The 18151-nt window shown below is 38.8% G+C and overlaps 1 protein-coding gene across 1 annotated transcript in view; it reads left to right on the top strand.

Moving 5' to 3' along the window:
* GULP1 (GULP PTB domain containing engulfment adaptor 1) overlaps positions 1-16202 on the top strand; it is a 54435-nt gene extending 38233 nt beyond the window's left edge. Inside the window, exons 8-12 of the mRNA XM_062506634.1 lie at positions 2006-2230; positions 5068-5206; positions 10701-10795; positions 12521-12531; positions 16181-16202. Coding sequence (XP_062362618.1) covers positions 2006-2230; positions 5068-5206; positions 10701-10795; positions 12521-12531; positions 16181-16202 — 492 coding nt within the window. The remainder of the gene's footprint in view (positions 1-2005; positions 2231-5067; positions 5207-10700; positions 10796-12520; positions 12532-16180) is intronic.
* Positions 16203-18151: the final 1949 nt, after the last annotated feature.

Below are 18151 nucleotides of genomic sequence, written 5' to 3'. Positions count from 1 at the left end.
TAATGGGATGAGGCCCAAATTGGAACATAAGGTATCAATGCTACTATTCCTACAGACCTGAGTGACAACCTCAGACAAAACACAGTTGCTATATAAAATGACAATTTAATTATTTTTGACTATACTTTCTTCCTTTATAATTTGGTGTAAGAGTATTAATTTTCAGAAGCAACACCCTTTTCCGGTTGTATTTTTTAGAGTAAGGTGTTTCTTCCTTTCTCCCCCTGCACTTTTTGCATCTGTTGATCTATTTTCCATTGTATTATTTCCATGTGTATATTCCATTCCAGGGCATTCACTCCCTGCTGCCCCCGTGGTGTCTGTGGGCTGCTTGGATCCAGAGATCAGCCTTGCAGGTCCTTCTGGGCCCTGGGTGACACGCAGAGCAGCACTCCCAGCACCTGATGGGTTCTGTGCTGCTCTGCAAATGAGGAATTCCAAGGGAAAATTCATTTCCTGAGCAGGAGCATTCCCAAACCTGTTGTAGGAACTTGCCACCCCATGTGGTGTGTGGTGTCCTAAGTGTCCCTGATGAGACCTGTGACTGCTCCAGTCCAGGGCTCAGATGACACCAGGGCTGAATATTCTGGCTTTGTGCTGAATTTTCCCTTGCCTGGATTTGATGTATGTTCATCATCCTCATGGCTTTGCTGCTTGGTGTCCTGTGTGCATTTTGCTGCTTTCTATGTGATTTTTCATGTCACATCCATGCCTTCTTGTGAAAACTACATATCCTTTGCAGTTTTGTATTTCAGAAGATTATTTGGCTTTCTTAATTACACTGTATTTAGTATCTTTGAGAGTTTATTATTAAGAGGGCTTCTCTTTCCCCAGAGTTATGTACAGCAGCAAGGATTCCGTGGCAGTAATGCACAGTAGCACTGCAACTCTTCTATCTGTAGTCTGCTGATACTCTTGAAATAATAATCAAAATTCTCTCCTATAGGTTTTTTGATTTCTTTTTATTGATTACCATTCCAAACCCTCCATTTCACAATTTCAGTACGGAAATTTTTGAAGCTGAGGTGAAAACCTTTTTTTTTTTTTTTTTCTGTAATGCTGAATTGCAAGTTTTGTGTAGGGAATTTTGTGGGTTGTTTTGATATTCTCAAGTATGGCATTGTTACTAAATTTAGTCACCTGTACTCTTAGCCAGGTTAATCTGTAAAGAAAGTGAAGAAAGAAGCTGAGACTAATTTTAGAAGGATATTAAATACTTTGTTTTCTACATAACACTGAAACAAAGAATGGTTTAAAATAATTGACTGAATCCTGCTCTGCTGATTTATGCAAACTTCTAATGAAATAATCATGACATAAGCATTGTGTCACACTACACAGGGAGCATAAGCAAAGTTCAGAATTCCTGCTGCACTCATCTGCCACTGCCTCAGCCTGGGCCAGTCAGGGGTTTGGGCAGGACACCTGCAGCCCAGGTGCCATTCTCCTTGGCTGTGGCCTGAGAACTTTCTGCACAAATGTGCAATCCCTTCTGTTAAGATCCAAAGATTAATCTGTCCTCTGAAGGTTTTGGATTAAGAATGAGCTGTTCTGTCAGCGTTGGTGGGATATAAATGGTAGATTTTTCCTCAGTTACATGGAGAAAAGTCTGACCTGGGCATTAACCAGCACAGTAACTCTTCTCTGCTAATTTACAAGTGCAGATGTGAGAGATTGCTGGTACCTTGTTGGATTTAGACATATCTTAGTATCTCTCTCACACACACACTATTGGAAAGTTGTCTGACTTCATTTTATTGGGTGTAATGATTGAAGATCGAGTTGTCTTTGTTCCAGTTGGTACTGAGTCACCTCTTAAAGTGGCATATTTTTATATTTTGTTTTGAAGTATTTTCAAGTTCTGTATCTTGTAACTATAGCACTGAACAGCAAGTTGCTGACAAGCTTTTTCGAAATATGAAATGTGTTTCTTTTTTTCTTCTTTCCCTGATGTTACCACGTTCTGGTCCTCAGGATGTTTTCTCTTTCTGTGATTCCTTTTCAGCTGCTGCACATAAAGTGTGATAATGATGAACATATGTTTCAAAGACCCTCTGCTTTTTTCTGGTGTAACAATGAGGATTCACCTCCTTGTTTAGATATCTCTTCCATTACGCTTACTCCTAGGAGTTCTCCTGACTCTAGACTACCACCTGGATTGTTAATACCACCACCTTCAAAAAGTGGTCTTCCAAAGCCTGCCAGTGAATACAGCTGCCCAAGACCTCGTGTAATCTTGCTGTGCAAAAGCTTTTTCAGTTTTGTGTTTTGTGGTTTTTTTTTTGTTGTTTCTTTGTTTTTTAATTTTTGGCTTTCTTTTGTTCTCTGTTGTGCATTAACTTGTATTAAAAATGTGCATTTTGTACAGTGGCTAAAGGATAGGGAAGATAAATCTTAGGTTCTCTAGAGGTACTTCTAAAACATGGAATTTGTGAAGAATTACTCTAATTTCTACAGAACTTTTTCTCTCCAATCCCCAAAAACTAAAATTCTTATTTTTCCAATGTGTTTAAATTGGTCCATTAATTAATGATCTCTGTTATCTATCAATCTTTTGTTAATTTTTTTTATATGAACAACAGTGATTCAAAACAATTCTAAAGGTCCAACTTCAAGGGCTTCTTCCCCCCATGAATTAATAGAAAAGCAATGAACCATTAAATAACTTGTAGCATACTTTATAAAAACTGTGCAAAATGAAGGTTGAAAATTATTCTCAAATATGAAATGAGCATATTGTCTCCTTTTTGATATTCACATGCTTACATCTCAACTTTTCTTCCATTTGCAAGTAATATTTGGCTTTATTTGGTGACCATCCTGGCTTTCTGCATGCATTCACTAAATAAAAATGCTTCTTGTGCTTGTATGTATTCAAAATACACATTTCTTAATTCGCTTACAGTTTTAATTAAACTATATCAGTGGAATCAAAATGGGCAGTAAGTGACTTCAACAAAATGGAATGTAACCAGGAAATGAGTCTAAAGTTTGGGTTTTCTTTTTTTTTGCCTAAACAGCACATTTGTAACTAAATGTAAGTGCTGTTTATCCATCTTCTAGGTAGCCATAAACATTTAGCAGATAATAAGATTCTCCATTAGCACATAGGATATCCAAGACATTCTAGGATTACCCGTGGGTGCTGGTGGAAATGGAGGTTGATGCAAGCATTTCTTTATGCCCTAAAGCTGATCCCACCTTCCTGATGCTGACAAAAGCCTGTCTACAACCAGAGCAAGCTTCAGATGAAGGAAGGGATGTGCTTCTTTATTGTGTTTATTTTGGGTCCAGCACATCCTGGGCTGCTTTGAGTAGGAACAGATGAGATCTGCCACACTTGGATCATCCTGGTTCTCTGCAGGGTTAATTCCAGGCCCCTGGACACTAACAGGAGCCTGTGGGGGTCTAAACTCAGCACTGAAATCTTCTCACAGCACGTTGTCTTCGAAACTCCAACAGTAACTCAAGTTGAGGACAGTAAGAGCTCTGGATGTGTTAAAATCTTGAAAACTGGTTATTTTATTAAGCTAATTCACCTATGGTCATGCTTGGGAATAGCAGTGACTAAGAATTTTTTTTTTTTAATGCAAAACCATAAAAGCAGCATGTTAAATGTAGATTTTTTTTTTTCTTGCTATGCTTCTATATATCTGGGAAAAAATACCCCATGTTCTTTTAGATATTGAACAGTTATAGATCTCTCTTAATTCAATTTTAAAATATTAATCCAAATTTTAAATACGAATTCAAAATTCCTAAGAATCACAGAACCTCCAAGAAATAGGAAATGTAGGATTGAGAGCCCCACATTTTATCCTCTTCTAAGAGTGCATTCAGAGGGAGGCTGTGGATCAATATTGCTTCTAGCAGCCACTGCAGAGACCCTCCAGAGAGAAACAGGGGTGGTTCAGGGCTGCCTGCAGACCTGGCTTGGGAATCTGTGACGTGAGCTGTCCCAGGGCAGCTGCAGGTCTGCAGCACAGGCATTCCAAAATAAGGGTTTATCCAGGAGAATTCCTTGGACAAGCAGTGTTTAGGACTGCCTGCTTGCCAGGCTGTGATATTTGTGTATTCTGAATAAAAGCATCCGTGTGACTAATTTAACTTGGGCTTCAAAATTTCTGTGTGGATGGTTTGAGCAAACTGAATCTTCTTTCAAAGCTGCAGATTTTTGCTGTGCCTGGCTGATCTTTCTAATACACAGGGTGTGGGGGTTTCTGCATTGTCTCAGCAATAACATGAACGTGCAAACTAGTTCTGCCTTCAGCTTGTCAGTCTCAGTTTTAATCTTTTAATCTGTGTTTCATCCTCTGTCTTTAGTTTTCAGTATATTTTGACTGTGCCTCACTTGTGCCCTGAAGTAGTGGATTGGTAGCAGGAGGAATGAACCATTCAAAACTAAATATGGCTGTAGAACTATAGTAGTTGGTGGGTTTGGGGTTTCTTGATGCCTGGTTTTTTTGTTTTTTTTTGGTTTTTTTTGTTTTTTTTTTTTGAAGCCTTCCAAATTCCTGGGCCTTTTGAATTAAATCTGTTCAGTTTTACCTTTGCGTACAACAGGTTTATTTTGGCTATTATTACTTATGGAAAAAACCACATTTGAAGATTTGCTCACACCAGTTTCTCTAAGCTGCCAAATAAGAGATCATGTAAAGAAGTACATAAAAAATACTGGGATTGTATTTTCTAACTTGGTTCTGTGCTCTCCAGAGCAGAGCACATTGTTGTTGCCATATTACCTCGCCTGGGTCTCCTGCAGGTGTCTGTGCTCCTGTGATTGCAAGAAAGAACTGCTTGTCACAGCCTTGTCAGGTGTAGCTGATACATCTTCAGCTGAAAATGGAAAAATGCAATGCTGCTTTTGTACTGGGGAGTGTTAGCATGTGTCAGAGTCTGTACTGCAAATGCCATTTGCTTGGTGTCAGGAGCTGGGGTTTGCATGCTGATGGTTGTTTTTAACTTTTTTTTTTTCAAAATGTGGCTCTTATCTGCATGCTGAAGAATTCAGTATTGTGATCTTTTTCGTGTGAAACATTGCCCTAATATTTATTGTCCTTATTGTAGGCAGGCAGTGTGACACCTAAATCACCCTCCACTGACATCTTTGATATGGTTCCCTTTTCTCCCATATCCCCTCAGTCATCAACACCTACTCGCAATGGTACACAGCCTCCTCCAGTACCCAGTAGATCTACAGAGATCAGTAAGTTTGTAACAACTGACCTACTTTTTACATTATATTTTTTAATAAAGCATCTTTAAAGTTTTATGTACGTTTTGCATGAAAAGCCAAATACAGTTTTTGTAAATCACATTCACTAATGCCATTTCATCTTTATGCCATCTTCCCAAAGTCCTTGATGTTGCTGCCAAGTTGCATTATAAACAAACTTACTGTGAAAGTATGACATATACTCTTGGAAGGAGTTGGGTTGGGGATTTTAACTTGGCTTTTCTTTTACAGTCTCTTTTCTGTACTTCAAGGAATACTTTTACTTCCTGTTAGTTCTTTCCTTGTCAAGCCATGGTTCTGGCACCTAGAGCCTGCATTTCTGGGGAAGGCAGCAGGTGGAGTAAGTATGGTGATGGTGATTCTCAAGGGACAGCTGAAGAAACCCCTCAAGGACACTTGGAATGCTGCTTTCAGTGCTTCTTTTCATATCATCCACAACTTTGTTTAGCTATAGTTGATGAAGCTCTGCAGATCTGTCAGCCGCTCCTAAAAGATCTTCAAAACATTCTTAGGAACAGCAGTTCTATTTTGCAAAGGCTTGAAAGTGTCTAGGGTAGGGTTCTTGACTTCACTGCAAATCTCTTTGGAGTCCGGGAAGTATTTTAAATGCTTTGGAAATCCCTTGAGAGAGAGGAGAGTGGGGCATGCGCAAGAGATGTTAGAGGTTGTGGAAATCCCAGTCTGTGTTTGTATGCTCTGTTCCTGATGTCCCTTTGCCACTCTAAAAAAGCCATTAATGTTACAGCCTGCCACCATATGGAACACAACTGAGGACATGGTGCTGTTTTGGGGCATGCCTCTAGGATGTAGAATTTTCAGCTGTGAATGGGAGCTGTGCACAAAAACAAAATGTGCTTTATAACTTCAGTCAGTGAATGTCTTCCCTCCCCAAGCCCATTTCCTGTCCCTATCTCTTTGTATTTCTTTGTTACTGCACTCAGGCAGGGTTGGTTTGATGACATTCACCAAGTTTTTGATTGATTTGTTGATGTGATTTGGTAATTTTGTAACTTTCACCTTTTTCACACTCAGTAGAAAAGAAGGAGAAAGATGAGGGTTTGCCATATATTTATTAGTATCACCTGATTTATTCCTCTTGCCTAAGTGAGGCCTGTTACCCAGGGAGGGCACTTGTGCTGCTCAAGCAAAATGTGCTTTTAAAAGTCAAAGATCTTACTCACCCACTGGCCAGTTTGAAAAACCAGCCAAAAACAACAGTGCCCTGGGAAGGCATGGACACTTGGAGGAAACCTGCAGCAGTACCAAGGGCTTTGCATTCCTCCAGGACTGACTTCCAGAGGTAATTACTGGCACCAGGATGACAGTTCAGCTTCCCATCAAAAGAAATGCCCAGAGTTAGAATTTTGCTTACCAGTTCTTCCTTTGGTAATTTCCCAGGTAAAAGAAATAAATGGTGGGGTGATAATTGGTACCTCTGGCTTTGCCAAGCATGTAGCTTAAGAAACCCAGCCTTTTAATACTAGGGGAGAGCAACAGTGACCAATTTTATTATCATTATTATTACTATTATTTTTGGAAAGGCAGCTATTTCTAAGGCATTTAAGCTTTAAAAAATTAATTAAATCTTGAGATTTGGAGTTCATATTCAGCAGTGTTCCTACAGTAAATGTCTGCTCACTAATGGCTGTGTCAACAGTAGTAAATAAATGTGGTTTACCTGTTTAAAGGAGAAAATGGCATAATTTTTGTTCAGGAGGCTGCAGATTGGATAAATGCACGCTGACTCGTTGGGTAATAATTGCAACATAGTGAAATGCAACCAAAAATGCAATGCTAGAGATTGCATGCTGCTTCTTTCTTATGGTGTAAGGGGATGTAAATCTTCTTGTAAGTTATCTGAATGGTAAGAAATAATTTATTAATTTTATTTCATTAAAGGGAGGAATTAATTAATGTTTCTAGTTGGCACAGGATTATTTTCATATCTCAGAAAAGAACTGGAGAGGATTATTCTCTATTAAGTTGTTCAATATTTATTTCACACAAATGCATCATGAGCAGTCCAAGGTCACAACTGGCAGATGCACAAATCTGCTCCACAGTGCTCTTTTCTGCAGATATTTAAGAGTATTTTGTCAGAATAATGGCTGTAATAATTTCCAAAGAAAAAAATACGGAGTAGCCTGCAGCTAAAGGAAAGGCTTTCTGGATTTCCTGGTCTCAGTTCATTCCAAATATTTCTTCGGGTACTTGTCACTCAGTGTGATTAATTTTTGTAATCACAGCTGCTCCATCTGGGCAAAGTATATATCAGCATAGCTGTGTGCCTGGATGAGAGCTGAGGTAGAGATTGGGATGTCAAGTGCAGCAGAAAAGCCAAATATTTGTATTTTGCTTAATAATTGCTCATTTTGAATTTATCATAGAGTACAGGTTGCTCTTCTCCAGTATTGTGTGTTTGTTCTCCTGAATGTCAGGTCCCAGAATTTATTACTTGTTCATGTTATCCTGTGGTTTCAGCTGAGGATCCAAAACATCAACATTTCATGGCTTTTGAATTTGTGGGTCAATTTTGCAGCCTCTGAATTTATTTTCATCCAGAAAGGAATGAGAAAGGGAATGGAAATTATTTGTACCATTTGAAAGAATCATTTTCAAAGGCTTCAGGCAGGTTGCTGTTTATTGGAGAAAGAAGTGCCTGTCTATGCTACAGTAATTTTAGGGGGTGTGCCAGGCAAGATATTCTTGTTATAACTATTTTTCATGCAAATACTCTGGCCTGAAATAAAAAGTTACCAATTTATCCCATTTGTGCCAAAAAGGAGCCTCCCCCTCCATCATGAGTAGAGTGAACACTGGTGGATAAGCTTGTGGATATCCCATGTGAGAGTGCAGCTCTGCACGGATGAAATCTTCCTATTTCTCCACTTTACACATGTTCTCCAGCTTCTGCTCCCAAGGCAAATATCAACAGTGCTGTTGAAAATATTCCATGGAACTTTGTCCCTCCCTGACTCCTAGCAGTGCAGTCTCTCTTATAACACTCAGACTTGAAATGCAGAGAAGCAGTTGTTCCGTGGACTTGTTCAGCTCCAATGGAGCAAGTTACGATAGAGAGAGTTCCCCAAGTTATAGCTTTCCACAGAAGTTCAACTAGGTAATGCTTCTTTATTTTAAATATGATTCTGTGCAGCATTGACTGGGCTCTGTCACTTGGAATAAGTCAGACTCTGGTTGGTTTTAAATTCTGCCTTGTATACAGTATAAATTCAGAAATCTTTCACGTTAAAGGAAGGAATGACATTAAAGGAGTTGAAACCTCTGCTGTTTTCTTGCTAATGAGCTCAAAAGTGCTTTCGTTAGTAAAAGCCCAATAATAAGGAATGAATGAGCCATAATAGTGTACAAAATACTTGCTTTTAAAAATAGTCATAAGTCATAATTCAGTACAAATTAAATGCAGGAGTTTTGGCCTTCACCCTTTTTTCCTAAAAACGTTCATAGAATGTTTGCAAAGCCTTGGTGTAGGAACTGTCTGCTTTCAATTGTCTGATCACAGAGAAAGCTGTCAGCTCCTTTTAAAGGTAAAAAGAAAGAAAATGGACCTATATAATGAGCCATAGGCTCTTGAGGGTTATAAAGTAGAATCACTTTTGTGCCCAGTAGAGGTTAGATTGCAAGTCAAAGCTGCTACACATCTGAAGGTTATTTGCTGGGAGCACCAGAGCATTTGAGGACACTGGTTATACTGGAGCAAACCCATTTTGGCTGTGAAAGAGGCAAAGGATGAGGGAGAACCTAATTTTTACATTAGATTATCCGAGTTAAAGTCTCCCTTGCATGCAGGTGGTCTGCCTTTGCCAGGAAAGACTGGATTTCTCCTTGGCTCGAGTGAACTCTTGGAATAAGGCTTTGATATCCAGGCCATCTCCTGGTCCCATGTGACAGCTTGTAGCTGTTTAGCCCCAGTTTTTGAAATATGTAATCAATCAAGTTCTGCTCAAGTTTCTGTACTTTATGATGGGAATTTCTGTACTTTATTGTGGGAGCAAATGATGGTAGTTGCCAGTTATTTAAAATGCCCGGTGTGCAGGCATTTTGATAACACCTGATAACACCTAATTCTGATAACACCTAATTGATAAGGGCAAAGCCCTGGCAGACTGCTATGCACAATAACTGTTGAAGAACCCAGAGAACAGAGGTGTCACATTTCTGCCTCTAAGGATGCCAAAATCAAGCCATCTGTGCAGCTGTAGGCAAGTGCTGCACCACTGGAAACAGGACTGGGGTTGGCTGCAGCAGTGAATTTTGTGCTGAACTGTCCAGTCACTTCAGGGTTGTTGTGCTCTAAAACTAAAATTGCTTTGAGGCAGGTAGAATGCTTCTCTTTCATAAAATGCTATGGAAGTTAGGAAAGAGGATATTTCCTAATGGTTCTGGTTTTCTCTCCACCAGTGACCAGGCTCTAGAAACTTGGGTCTGTAAATTCTGCCATCAGTGGGGTTAGGTGGGGTTAGCAAAATTATGATTTTTTTTTTTACTACTGTAGTATAATCCAGTGCGAGATGGAAAAAATATCTAGAAATGGAACCTTTTACTGTAGGAAAGAACAAAATCTAAGAAGGAGGAAAAACCACCCAAAATCTGAAAAACCAAAAAAATATTTCAGCAGGCAGATATGAAGGGCTATACTGGTCTAATATGAAAAAAGAACCCAAATGTATTGGGGAAGTTTCTTCTTGCCCAGACAAAAGAAATAAAACTAAACACCCCTTTGACCACTAGAATGCAAACTGGAGTTAAGAAAAGTGAGAAACTTTTGGTATTGAGAAAGGGAAATTTGCAATCATTCTATTTGTGGGCCCAAATTTAGTGGAATTTCAGAATAAGGTGATAATTCATGGTCCTGTTGTAGTTTTGGTGTTGGTTTTCTTTATTTTTTTCCTTTCTTGATGTGAACTTATCCAAGATTTCAAAACTCTGATGCTTTTTAGTTTTATTTACTGCTAGTTGTTCATTGAGGAACTGTATCAAGCCAAGGCCTTGCCTTGCCTTGCCTAAGTATTTGCTTGTCTCACAGAAACATCCTTAACCTGAGGAGTGGCAGACAGGGGAATACCAAGATTAGTTGGTTGGTAATTTTGTTCTTGATATAATGTAGAGATGAAATTTGGCAACTCACGTCCAGTTGCTTCCTCTTCATTTTTGAAACTCCTTATACAGCTTCTCATCGCATCTCTGGAAGGTACAAGCATTAAAGGAAGATAAAGAGATGCTTAAACAGAAGTTCAGTGGTGTTCATGGAAAAAAATATTTGAGTATTAAAGTTTGGAAAACTGCCCAAGAGCTGTTTTGCAAGTTGGGATGTTGAAGGTTGTGGTCAGTGCGTGGTGTATCTGGTGGAGCTGTTACTCAGCTCAGGTGTAAGGTGGCTTTTTCAGAGCGCTGTTGTCACAGCCCATACCTGTTCTCCCAGTGACTCACTTTTCTGTTGTTGCAGAGAGAGACCTTTTTGGAGCAGAACCTTTTGACCCTTTTAGCTGTGGAGCAGGAGATTTCCCTCCAGACATTCAGTCCAAACTAGATGAGATGCAGGTAACTACTGACTTCCGTGGGGTTTGATGGCTGTGTGCCTGTTCTTGAAATACATGCTTACCATATTCTGAAAATGTGTTCCACAATGCACACACTAATGCACAGACAAACTTTATTTCTGCCCATTCCTTTTGTAAGTTTATCTCCTGGTCTGCCTCAAGAGCCCCACCTGGTACCAATTCACTACACTAATGAAGGGTTTCTCAGCAGTGTGACCAGAATGAACCATTACCTGGGAAGGGACTGAGGGAGCTGAAAAAGAGAGCTGAGCCAAAAGCCCTCCAGATCCCTTGATCTTCAGCTGCAGCAATCCCCACCATTCCAGTGGTGGTACCCTCCTCTTTCCCTCAGTGGCATCACTTTGGTTTCTCACAGCATCAGGCACACTTAGGTGCTTCTGGGACCATGGCAATTTGCTGCTGTTTCTGAAAACAGCTCTGTGGCACCCTGGGGCAATTAAGCTCTTGAGAATTGACTCGAGAATTCTGAACTGTTGTGTTTTTTTACCAGAAAATATTTATTGATTCTGAAACACTCAACATTGTCCATTCAGTTATTGACCCAGTTGTGAAACAATTCTAGGAGAAAGTCCTCAAGTTTTGGAACAAATGATGCTCTGCAGTCAGACTTTCAAAACTTCTAGTTCCTTGCCAGCTTGCTTATCTCTATTCTTTTTTAAGCAGCCTGCCAACAAAAGGAAAGATTGGAAATAATGGAAACTTGAATTTCTAGGATCTTGGCTCTTCAGCAGAAAGCATTCCCAGGGTTTCCAGCCCTCTTGTCTCTTAGGAGCCCACAAAGTCCAAGAACATTTGCTCTCAGGCTCCTTCTGTTCCTCTCTGCTGCCTAGAGAGCAGCAGAGGCTTTTTAAAATGGCATAAATAAGATTTAAATACCATTTCGTTTTCCTGAGTACGTTTTCTTTTCCATGTCAGTTCAGGATGGTTCCACTGACAAACTGTAAAGTAAGAAATTTAGCCTTCTTGGTCCCTCATATAATTTCAAAGAGCAGCTAAAAGCCAAAACTCTCTTCTTTGCAATTCCAACATGCTTGTGTTTTGTGAATGCTATAACGTTGTTACCAAGCCCTTGAACACAAACCCCAAATCTTACAGCACCTCCTGTTGATATATTACCAATATTTCTGTTGTTTTAGGGAAAAATAAATTTTAGCAACTGTGGTTACCACTAATAATGGTATGTCAATATTTAAATGTCACATATTAAGAGTTCCTATTATAGGTAATGGTTTGACCATATTTGGAATTGTTTGCCTATAACACTACAGACTGTTGTCACCTCATAAAGCATTGTGGAATGGATTAATAAATGTCTTTATCAAAGATGTTTGAAGTCATGAAATTAAAATCTCCCATCATTTTTTGTACTCTCTTGTTCTCAAAAAAAGGAGACAACCAATCAATAACAAAACCTCCAAGAATTAGGGTGTTACTGTGTCCTGTTGTGAAGAAAGGTGCTCCCTCCTTGCATATCAGCTATTTACTAAAAGTTAATTAGTGGGCCTTTATGTAGGCACAAAACTTGTCATGTGTGATCCAGCTGAGAGCAAGGGTACAGCTGAAAGGGTATGAAAAACCCACCTATCCTAACTTGAGCCAAAGCCAAGACTGGGTGCAGTTATTTTAATGTTTGATGCAAAATGCAGATTGAAACCTGTTTTTCCTGATGTCTCTTTTATCTTCTTGTGCTTTCCTGGGTGCACAGCGTCAGCGATGGTTGGTATATCATATTTTAATAATGGTATTTAAAGCATTTACAATTGAAATGTGCATGTGTTTGTCCTGTGTTTCTATTTTTATGTATAAAAATTTTAAGATTTATGTTTTGTATATTGAACTCTGAGTCAGGGCCATTTTAATTTTTAGGGGCCTAGAATTTCTAAGGGACAGCTGATGGTCGTTTTCTTTACTCTGTCTTGCCAGGTGCTGATACTAAGCCTTTGTTTTCACTGCTGTTTATTTTCTGTGTGTACCTGTGAAATCTCCAGTTGTCATTATCAGATTGTCACTAGTGACATCTTTAAGCAAAACCTTTAGTAGAGAGATTATGTTGGTACAATCACATTTGAAAGCAAGTCTTTGTTTGGGCATAATGATTTAACAGTTTTCAAGGAGCAGAAGCAGCTGTGCTAGTCTCAGCAGCAGGTGAGAGCACAGAACGCGTGACATGCTCTGGAAATCCAACAACGAAGAGAAATGTGGGTCTCTCTTCTTTTCTGAAATGCAAAGTGAATGAATCTGTCATCTTTGCATTGTGGAAGTACAGCCTGGGTTTCAGTGATTGTGTTCCATTAAATCTGTAAAGGTGAGTTTTTTTACAGACACCTAGCAAATGGTTCCAAGTACAAACTTGTGCCAGGGGGTGTTGAATTCAGCTCAGGCTGCAGCGAGGATGGCAAGCAAAGCTGTGCCAGCCTGTTGGGAGCAGCCCTGTCCAGACTGTCTTAGCCTGTTTCTTGTGTGGAACATGTGAGGTGCCTCAGCACACCCACCCTGTGTGCAGAAAAGCTGTCCTGATCTAGCCTTGTGCTGGAGGTCATTTGGGACCAAACTGGGAGAGGAGAGCACAGCACAGAAGAGGCACTGGAAAATAAACTCTTGAGTAGTGGGTGCTTTTCCTTTGCATCCTGCATTCTGAACTTGGTGAGATCAGATAAAGTTCCCTGGCCTCTAGGGGAACACTCTTATTTTTAAACTTCAGTGAGGATCCAGATTTCACAGTTAAGCTTTCTATTCCATTTCTCAGTCCAATCTCTGTTGATCTTTTTGGAGAGCTTAAAACTCAAACATGTGCAGAGATGTGACTTTTACAACTCAGGCCTCTCTCTGATGACTGTCCAACCTCCTGCTTCTCTGCACACTTATGCTGAAACATATTTTCATCTTTATTTTGACTGCATCCAGACATTAATAAAATGAATGTCTACTTTCCCAGAAAGCTTGCAGTGAGGATAAGTTTCCCCGCATCATGAATCACACCAGCAGCAGCTGCTATAATTTATTAAAATCTCAAGGTAGTTAATATCAGAAAGCTTCCAGGAGGTGCAAGCCATTCTCCCTGCATGCCCTGAAGCAGTCAGAATGCTTGACATCTTTCCATCTGAAATAAGTTACGCTCAGCCCTCTAAATACTCTTCTCAGAGATATGTAAATTTGTCATTGCTTCACTGGGTTTGTGCTGACTTAAGCTCACTGAGTGAAGTCACTGTGAAGTGATAAGTGAGTTAACTTCTGAGCCGTAAGGTTGACTCTGGCAAATTCATCTCCTGATAAAGTGCAAGTTCCTCGTCTTGTACTGCTTACTGGTTTCAACCAGAACAGCTCACATCTTTTTATCCTTGACACCAAAAAAAGGCTGCTTTTGGAAGAGGGATTGTTTCTGGGATGTTTTGAGTGCAAACAAGCTTTGCTCCTCTACATCCCTAAAGTGCTCAGTCCTTGTGTTAAAGTGTCTCTAAAGTAAAAAAGCTCTGTGAGGAGGACGTGAACACAGAAAAACAAGGCACAATATAGATGTACACTTCATAGCCCTTCTTGTTCCCTCTCCTGGCCAGTGCCATGGGGGGCCCTTTTCAGCATTCCCTGAATGTACCAGATTAGAATCGAGGGCTAATTCTCTGAATTCTCCTCCTGGGTAAGCAGTCCTCCTTTGACTTCAGTTACATCAATTAATTTACCCTTTGGATAAATGAACACTGCTTGTAAAAGGATGCATTTCACTTGGAATTTCAGCTACTGTTCTCTTGAAATATCTTCTGCATTGAATGTTTCTCCTTTTAATCCTTTGGAAAATACAGAGGGAAAAAAAATCTTAAATACACTCGTGAGTCTTGGCAGCACTGGGTAACCCAGGTAGAGCAAACTAGGTAGCACAATTGGGGAAAGTTTGCACCACGGTGCTGCTACTTGCTCAGCATCTCATGGTATGGATCTGCCTTTAGCAAAATGCAGCTTTTACTTGGAAATTCTCAGAGCATTTAGTAACTATTGCCAGGAGGTTTGTTCTGTTTCTCCACATTATTCTCCCGATAGCAGTACCTGGGATGGTTATTAGATATTCATACACTTTCCAAATGTTAGCCTGTGATTTGAATTTGTTTGAAATTAAGCTGGTTTGACGTGGGATTTATCTTCTAAACCCAAAAGGTATGGTCTTGAGGTACTGCTGTGCATGTGAGGGAAAGACTTGAGCTTGTGCCTAATCCCCATACAGATGGTTTTACAAAAAGATTTATCTTGTTTACAAGATACTTTCTTGATGAAAGGGCCTGTTATTGATTTCATAGCACACAGTCAGCACTCTCACTGAACAGAGCACTGTGACAGCTGCCACTGCAGTTGATATTCTCATGGCATTTCTAGTCAGAGCCCCATTTCCAATTGCTTAAACCTTCAAAGTACTTTCACCCAACAGACTGAAATTTTCCTGACTCCTAGCTGACTTGAGGGTCAAGCCATAATTATTCAGATTATTTTAAAGCAAAAAGAGAAATGAAAATAAGAATGTTTTTCCCATATTCAAAGTACAGTTGTAACTTTAGGACTGGTGTGAACTAAATACCTTTAGCAAGCCAAGCATGTATAAAAGTGTAAAAAAAAAAAAGTATTTGTAGAATTAATTTATTTTCCTTAGAGGAGGTGGTAGCATCCAGCTTATAGGGGTTTTTTTGTGTTTCTACTAATAAAATGAATGTGAGTAAACTTAGGACTTTTGGTCTGAACTTATAAAGCAAGTGGCCCTTTGAAAATACAGTTCTGTTTTATTTTACTGTTACATGCCTTTAAAATGCACAGTTTTTTCATTTGTAGTAGATCAAGTATGATTTTATTTGCCTTTTTGGTGAAGCTCAGAAGGCAGTGGGCAGAAAAGCCTTGTCAACTGAACTGCACTGGGAGCAATTCAGAGCAGCTCTCTCAGGTGAGGTAGTCAGCACTTTTTGTTGGGCTGCTCTTATGGCCCCACAGAACATAGGAGACACCTTGTATCAGATATGCTGTCCATGTCACACCTGCATTTTTCAACAGAAATCTTGAATTTTACCCAGGAACACCATGGTGCTAGTCAAACCTATTTGGATTTCTGTTGACCTATGTACAAGAATATTCAATATTCTGTAGTATTTTTTTCACTTTGTGTGCATACTGTAGCTATGCTGTTGCATGGCATGCATCTTTTCTCAGTTAACCACTAAGAGTTATTAAAAAGTGGCTGACCAAACAATGTAAATGTTTGTGAATTCAGGCTGAAGTATCCTTGCAGTTTGTCTGCCTAAAGATATGCTTGGATTTCAATGTTTTTACAAGGAGAGTGTAATCCTTCAGAACTCACTTGTCTCTTTACTAATGATGTCTTGTTTCATTGCAGGAGGGGTTCAAAATGGGATTAACTCTTGAAGGCACAGTATTTTGTCTTGACCCACTAGACAGCAGGTGCTGATGCCAAGAAAGTCAATATGAAATTCCTCCACAGTGGGTTTTCTTATTTCTGAACATGTACTCACAGATACTATCCATGTGCCAAAAATTGCTGTTTTCAACATGTAAACTCTTGTGAGGCTTGCTTCTGTAAAAATCCAATTTGCTTCCAGTCTTCCCCTGTATAAATGTAAAAAGTTGTATTTGTTTATGAATTATGGATTAAATTACGCTTTTGTGTTTCTTTCAGTCACATTTTGACCCAAATTTACTATGCTTTATGAGTATTAACTTGGAGAATTTCTTCAGAAAGTTCACACATTCCTCTTTTTCTCTCTCTCTCTGTTTCTCTCTGCGAATGTGCAGGCATGAATTCTACATAATACTTTACCCGGCAGCATTTTAAAATTATGCTTTTAAGGCATTATTTAATATTCAAGCAGAAAAAAATATTAATATCTGCTACAAAAATTTCAATTTGCAGTGAAAGAAGCATAAAATACTAACCATTACTATATGCTTCAAAAGTAAATCTGGATGCAGTGTGATCGATCTCCATCACTGTGTGTGGTTTCTGTCCTGTACATATGCTGTCATTGGTTTATACAACCCAGTTTTTAGGTCCTTTGTTCATGTTTTAGAAAATAACAAGTTGTTAGTCTGCTAATTAGTGCTTAATGAGCCTAGAGGAACTGCTGCATTGCTGAATGACAAAGCAACTGCCCTTTGTTTTGATATTTTATAGCTGAAGTGTAAAGTGTGTACCTTGGAATCCATTATGTGCTAGCCATAACTTAAAAGGAAGATTATGGTCTTGCATTTACTTAGGAATTTCTGTAATTTTGTGTATAAGCAGGCATTGGGCTCAGTTCTGTAATTACTTTCAACACCTGAGTGTTCACAGCCAGGCTCTGCTGAGTATAATTCTTTTACTCTCTTCTTCAGTGTTCCATGTCTTTAATTTTGAGGCTTTCTGCAAAGAATCAACTATAAGTAAGTTACCGAAATACCTGCACACCAAAATTCTCAGCTGCTGGTGAAATGAATGCTGACATGTCTGTGCATACTGTTCATTAATCTTTCTCATAAGCAATAAAACACCATCTTAAACCTATCTCTGAATTTTCCCTTCAAAACATACAAGTGTGGAACCTCCTCCACAAATTTTAAGATTTTTTTTATGAGCGGTTTTTTTTTTTTGGTGATGTTTATGGTTTTGTCTTTACCAGTCACAGTTTACACTAAAACCATATTTTTCAATTTTATCACGTACATTTTCATGCCTTGTTCAACAAAGTACTTGTGCATGTACCTTTGGAGTCCACTAAAAGAATGGGATTATTCCTTTGCTGGGTTTGACACATCCTCAGGTACCTTGCTGAACTGGGGCATTAACATCTTACATTACATTTGGCTTCCTCTCTCTTCTTCTGAGTTCATCATTCCTATAGAGTATTATGGAGAAATATATATATATAAAAATATATTAAATCACTAACAAATAGAATAGTATATGTTTCATAAAGAAAAGTCTTTATAATTTTGTTTGTCGTATAGTATTTTTGAATTTGTATAAGAGGATGTTTAGTAGCCATAGCAATGGCCTTTTTTAACAAATAGAATTTGTATTTTTATTGTACTTTAAAAAGCTTTACATAATAAGCATCTATTTAGTGGTCATTTATTATCGATGGTAACACTAAGATAATATTTGCACATTTTAAGAAACCTTTTTCGTTACTGATTTTTATGATAGTTGACTGCAAATGGCATGGTTAAATCTTATATACCTGGTCAATACGTACAAAAATACTTAAATCAATACAACAGTGCATTTTTAATTTTTATGTGATCCAATTGGAAACTGTATTTCTATGTAATCTCAAATGTCTGTTTAATTTTGCCTAAAATAAATGTTTTT

This window comes from Cinclus cinclus, chromosome 21, assembly GCF_963662255.1.
Source record: "Cinclus cinclus chromosome 21, bCinCin1.1, whole genome shotgun sequence".
Taxonomy (NCBI): domain Eukaryota; kingdom Metazoa; phylum Chordata; class Aves; order Passeriformes; family Cinclidae; genus Cinclus; species Cinclus cinclus.
This window is presented reverse-complemented; position numbering and strand designations above follow the sequence as displayed.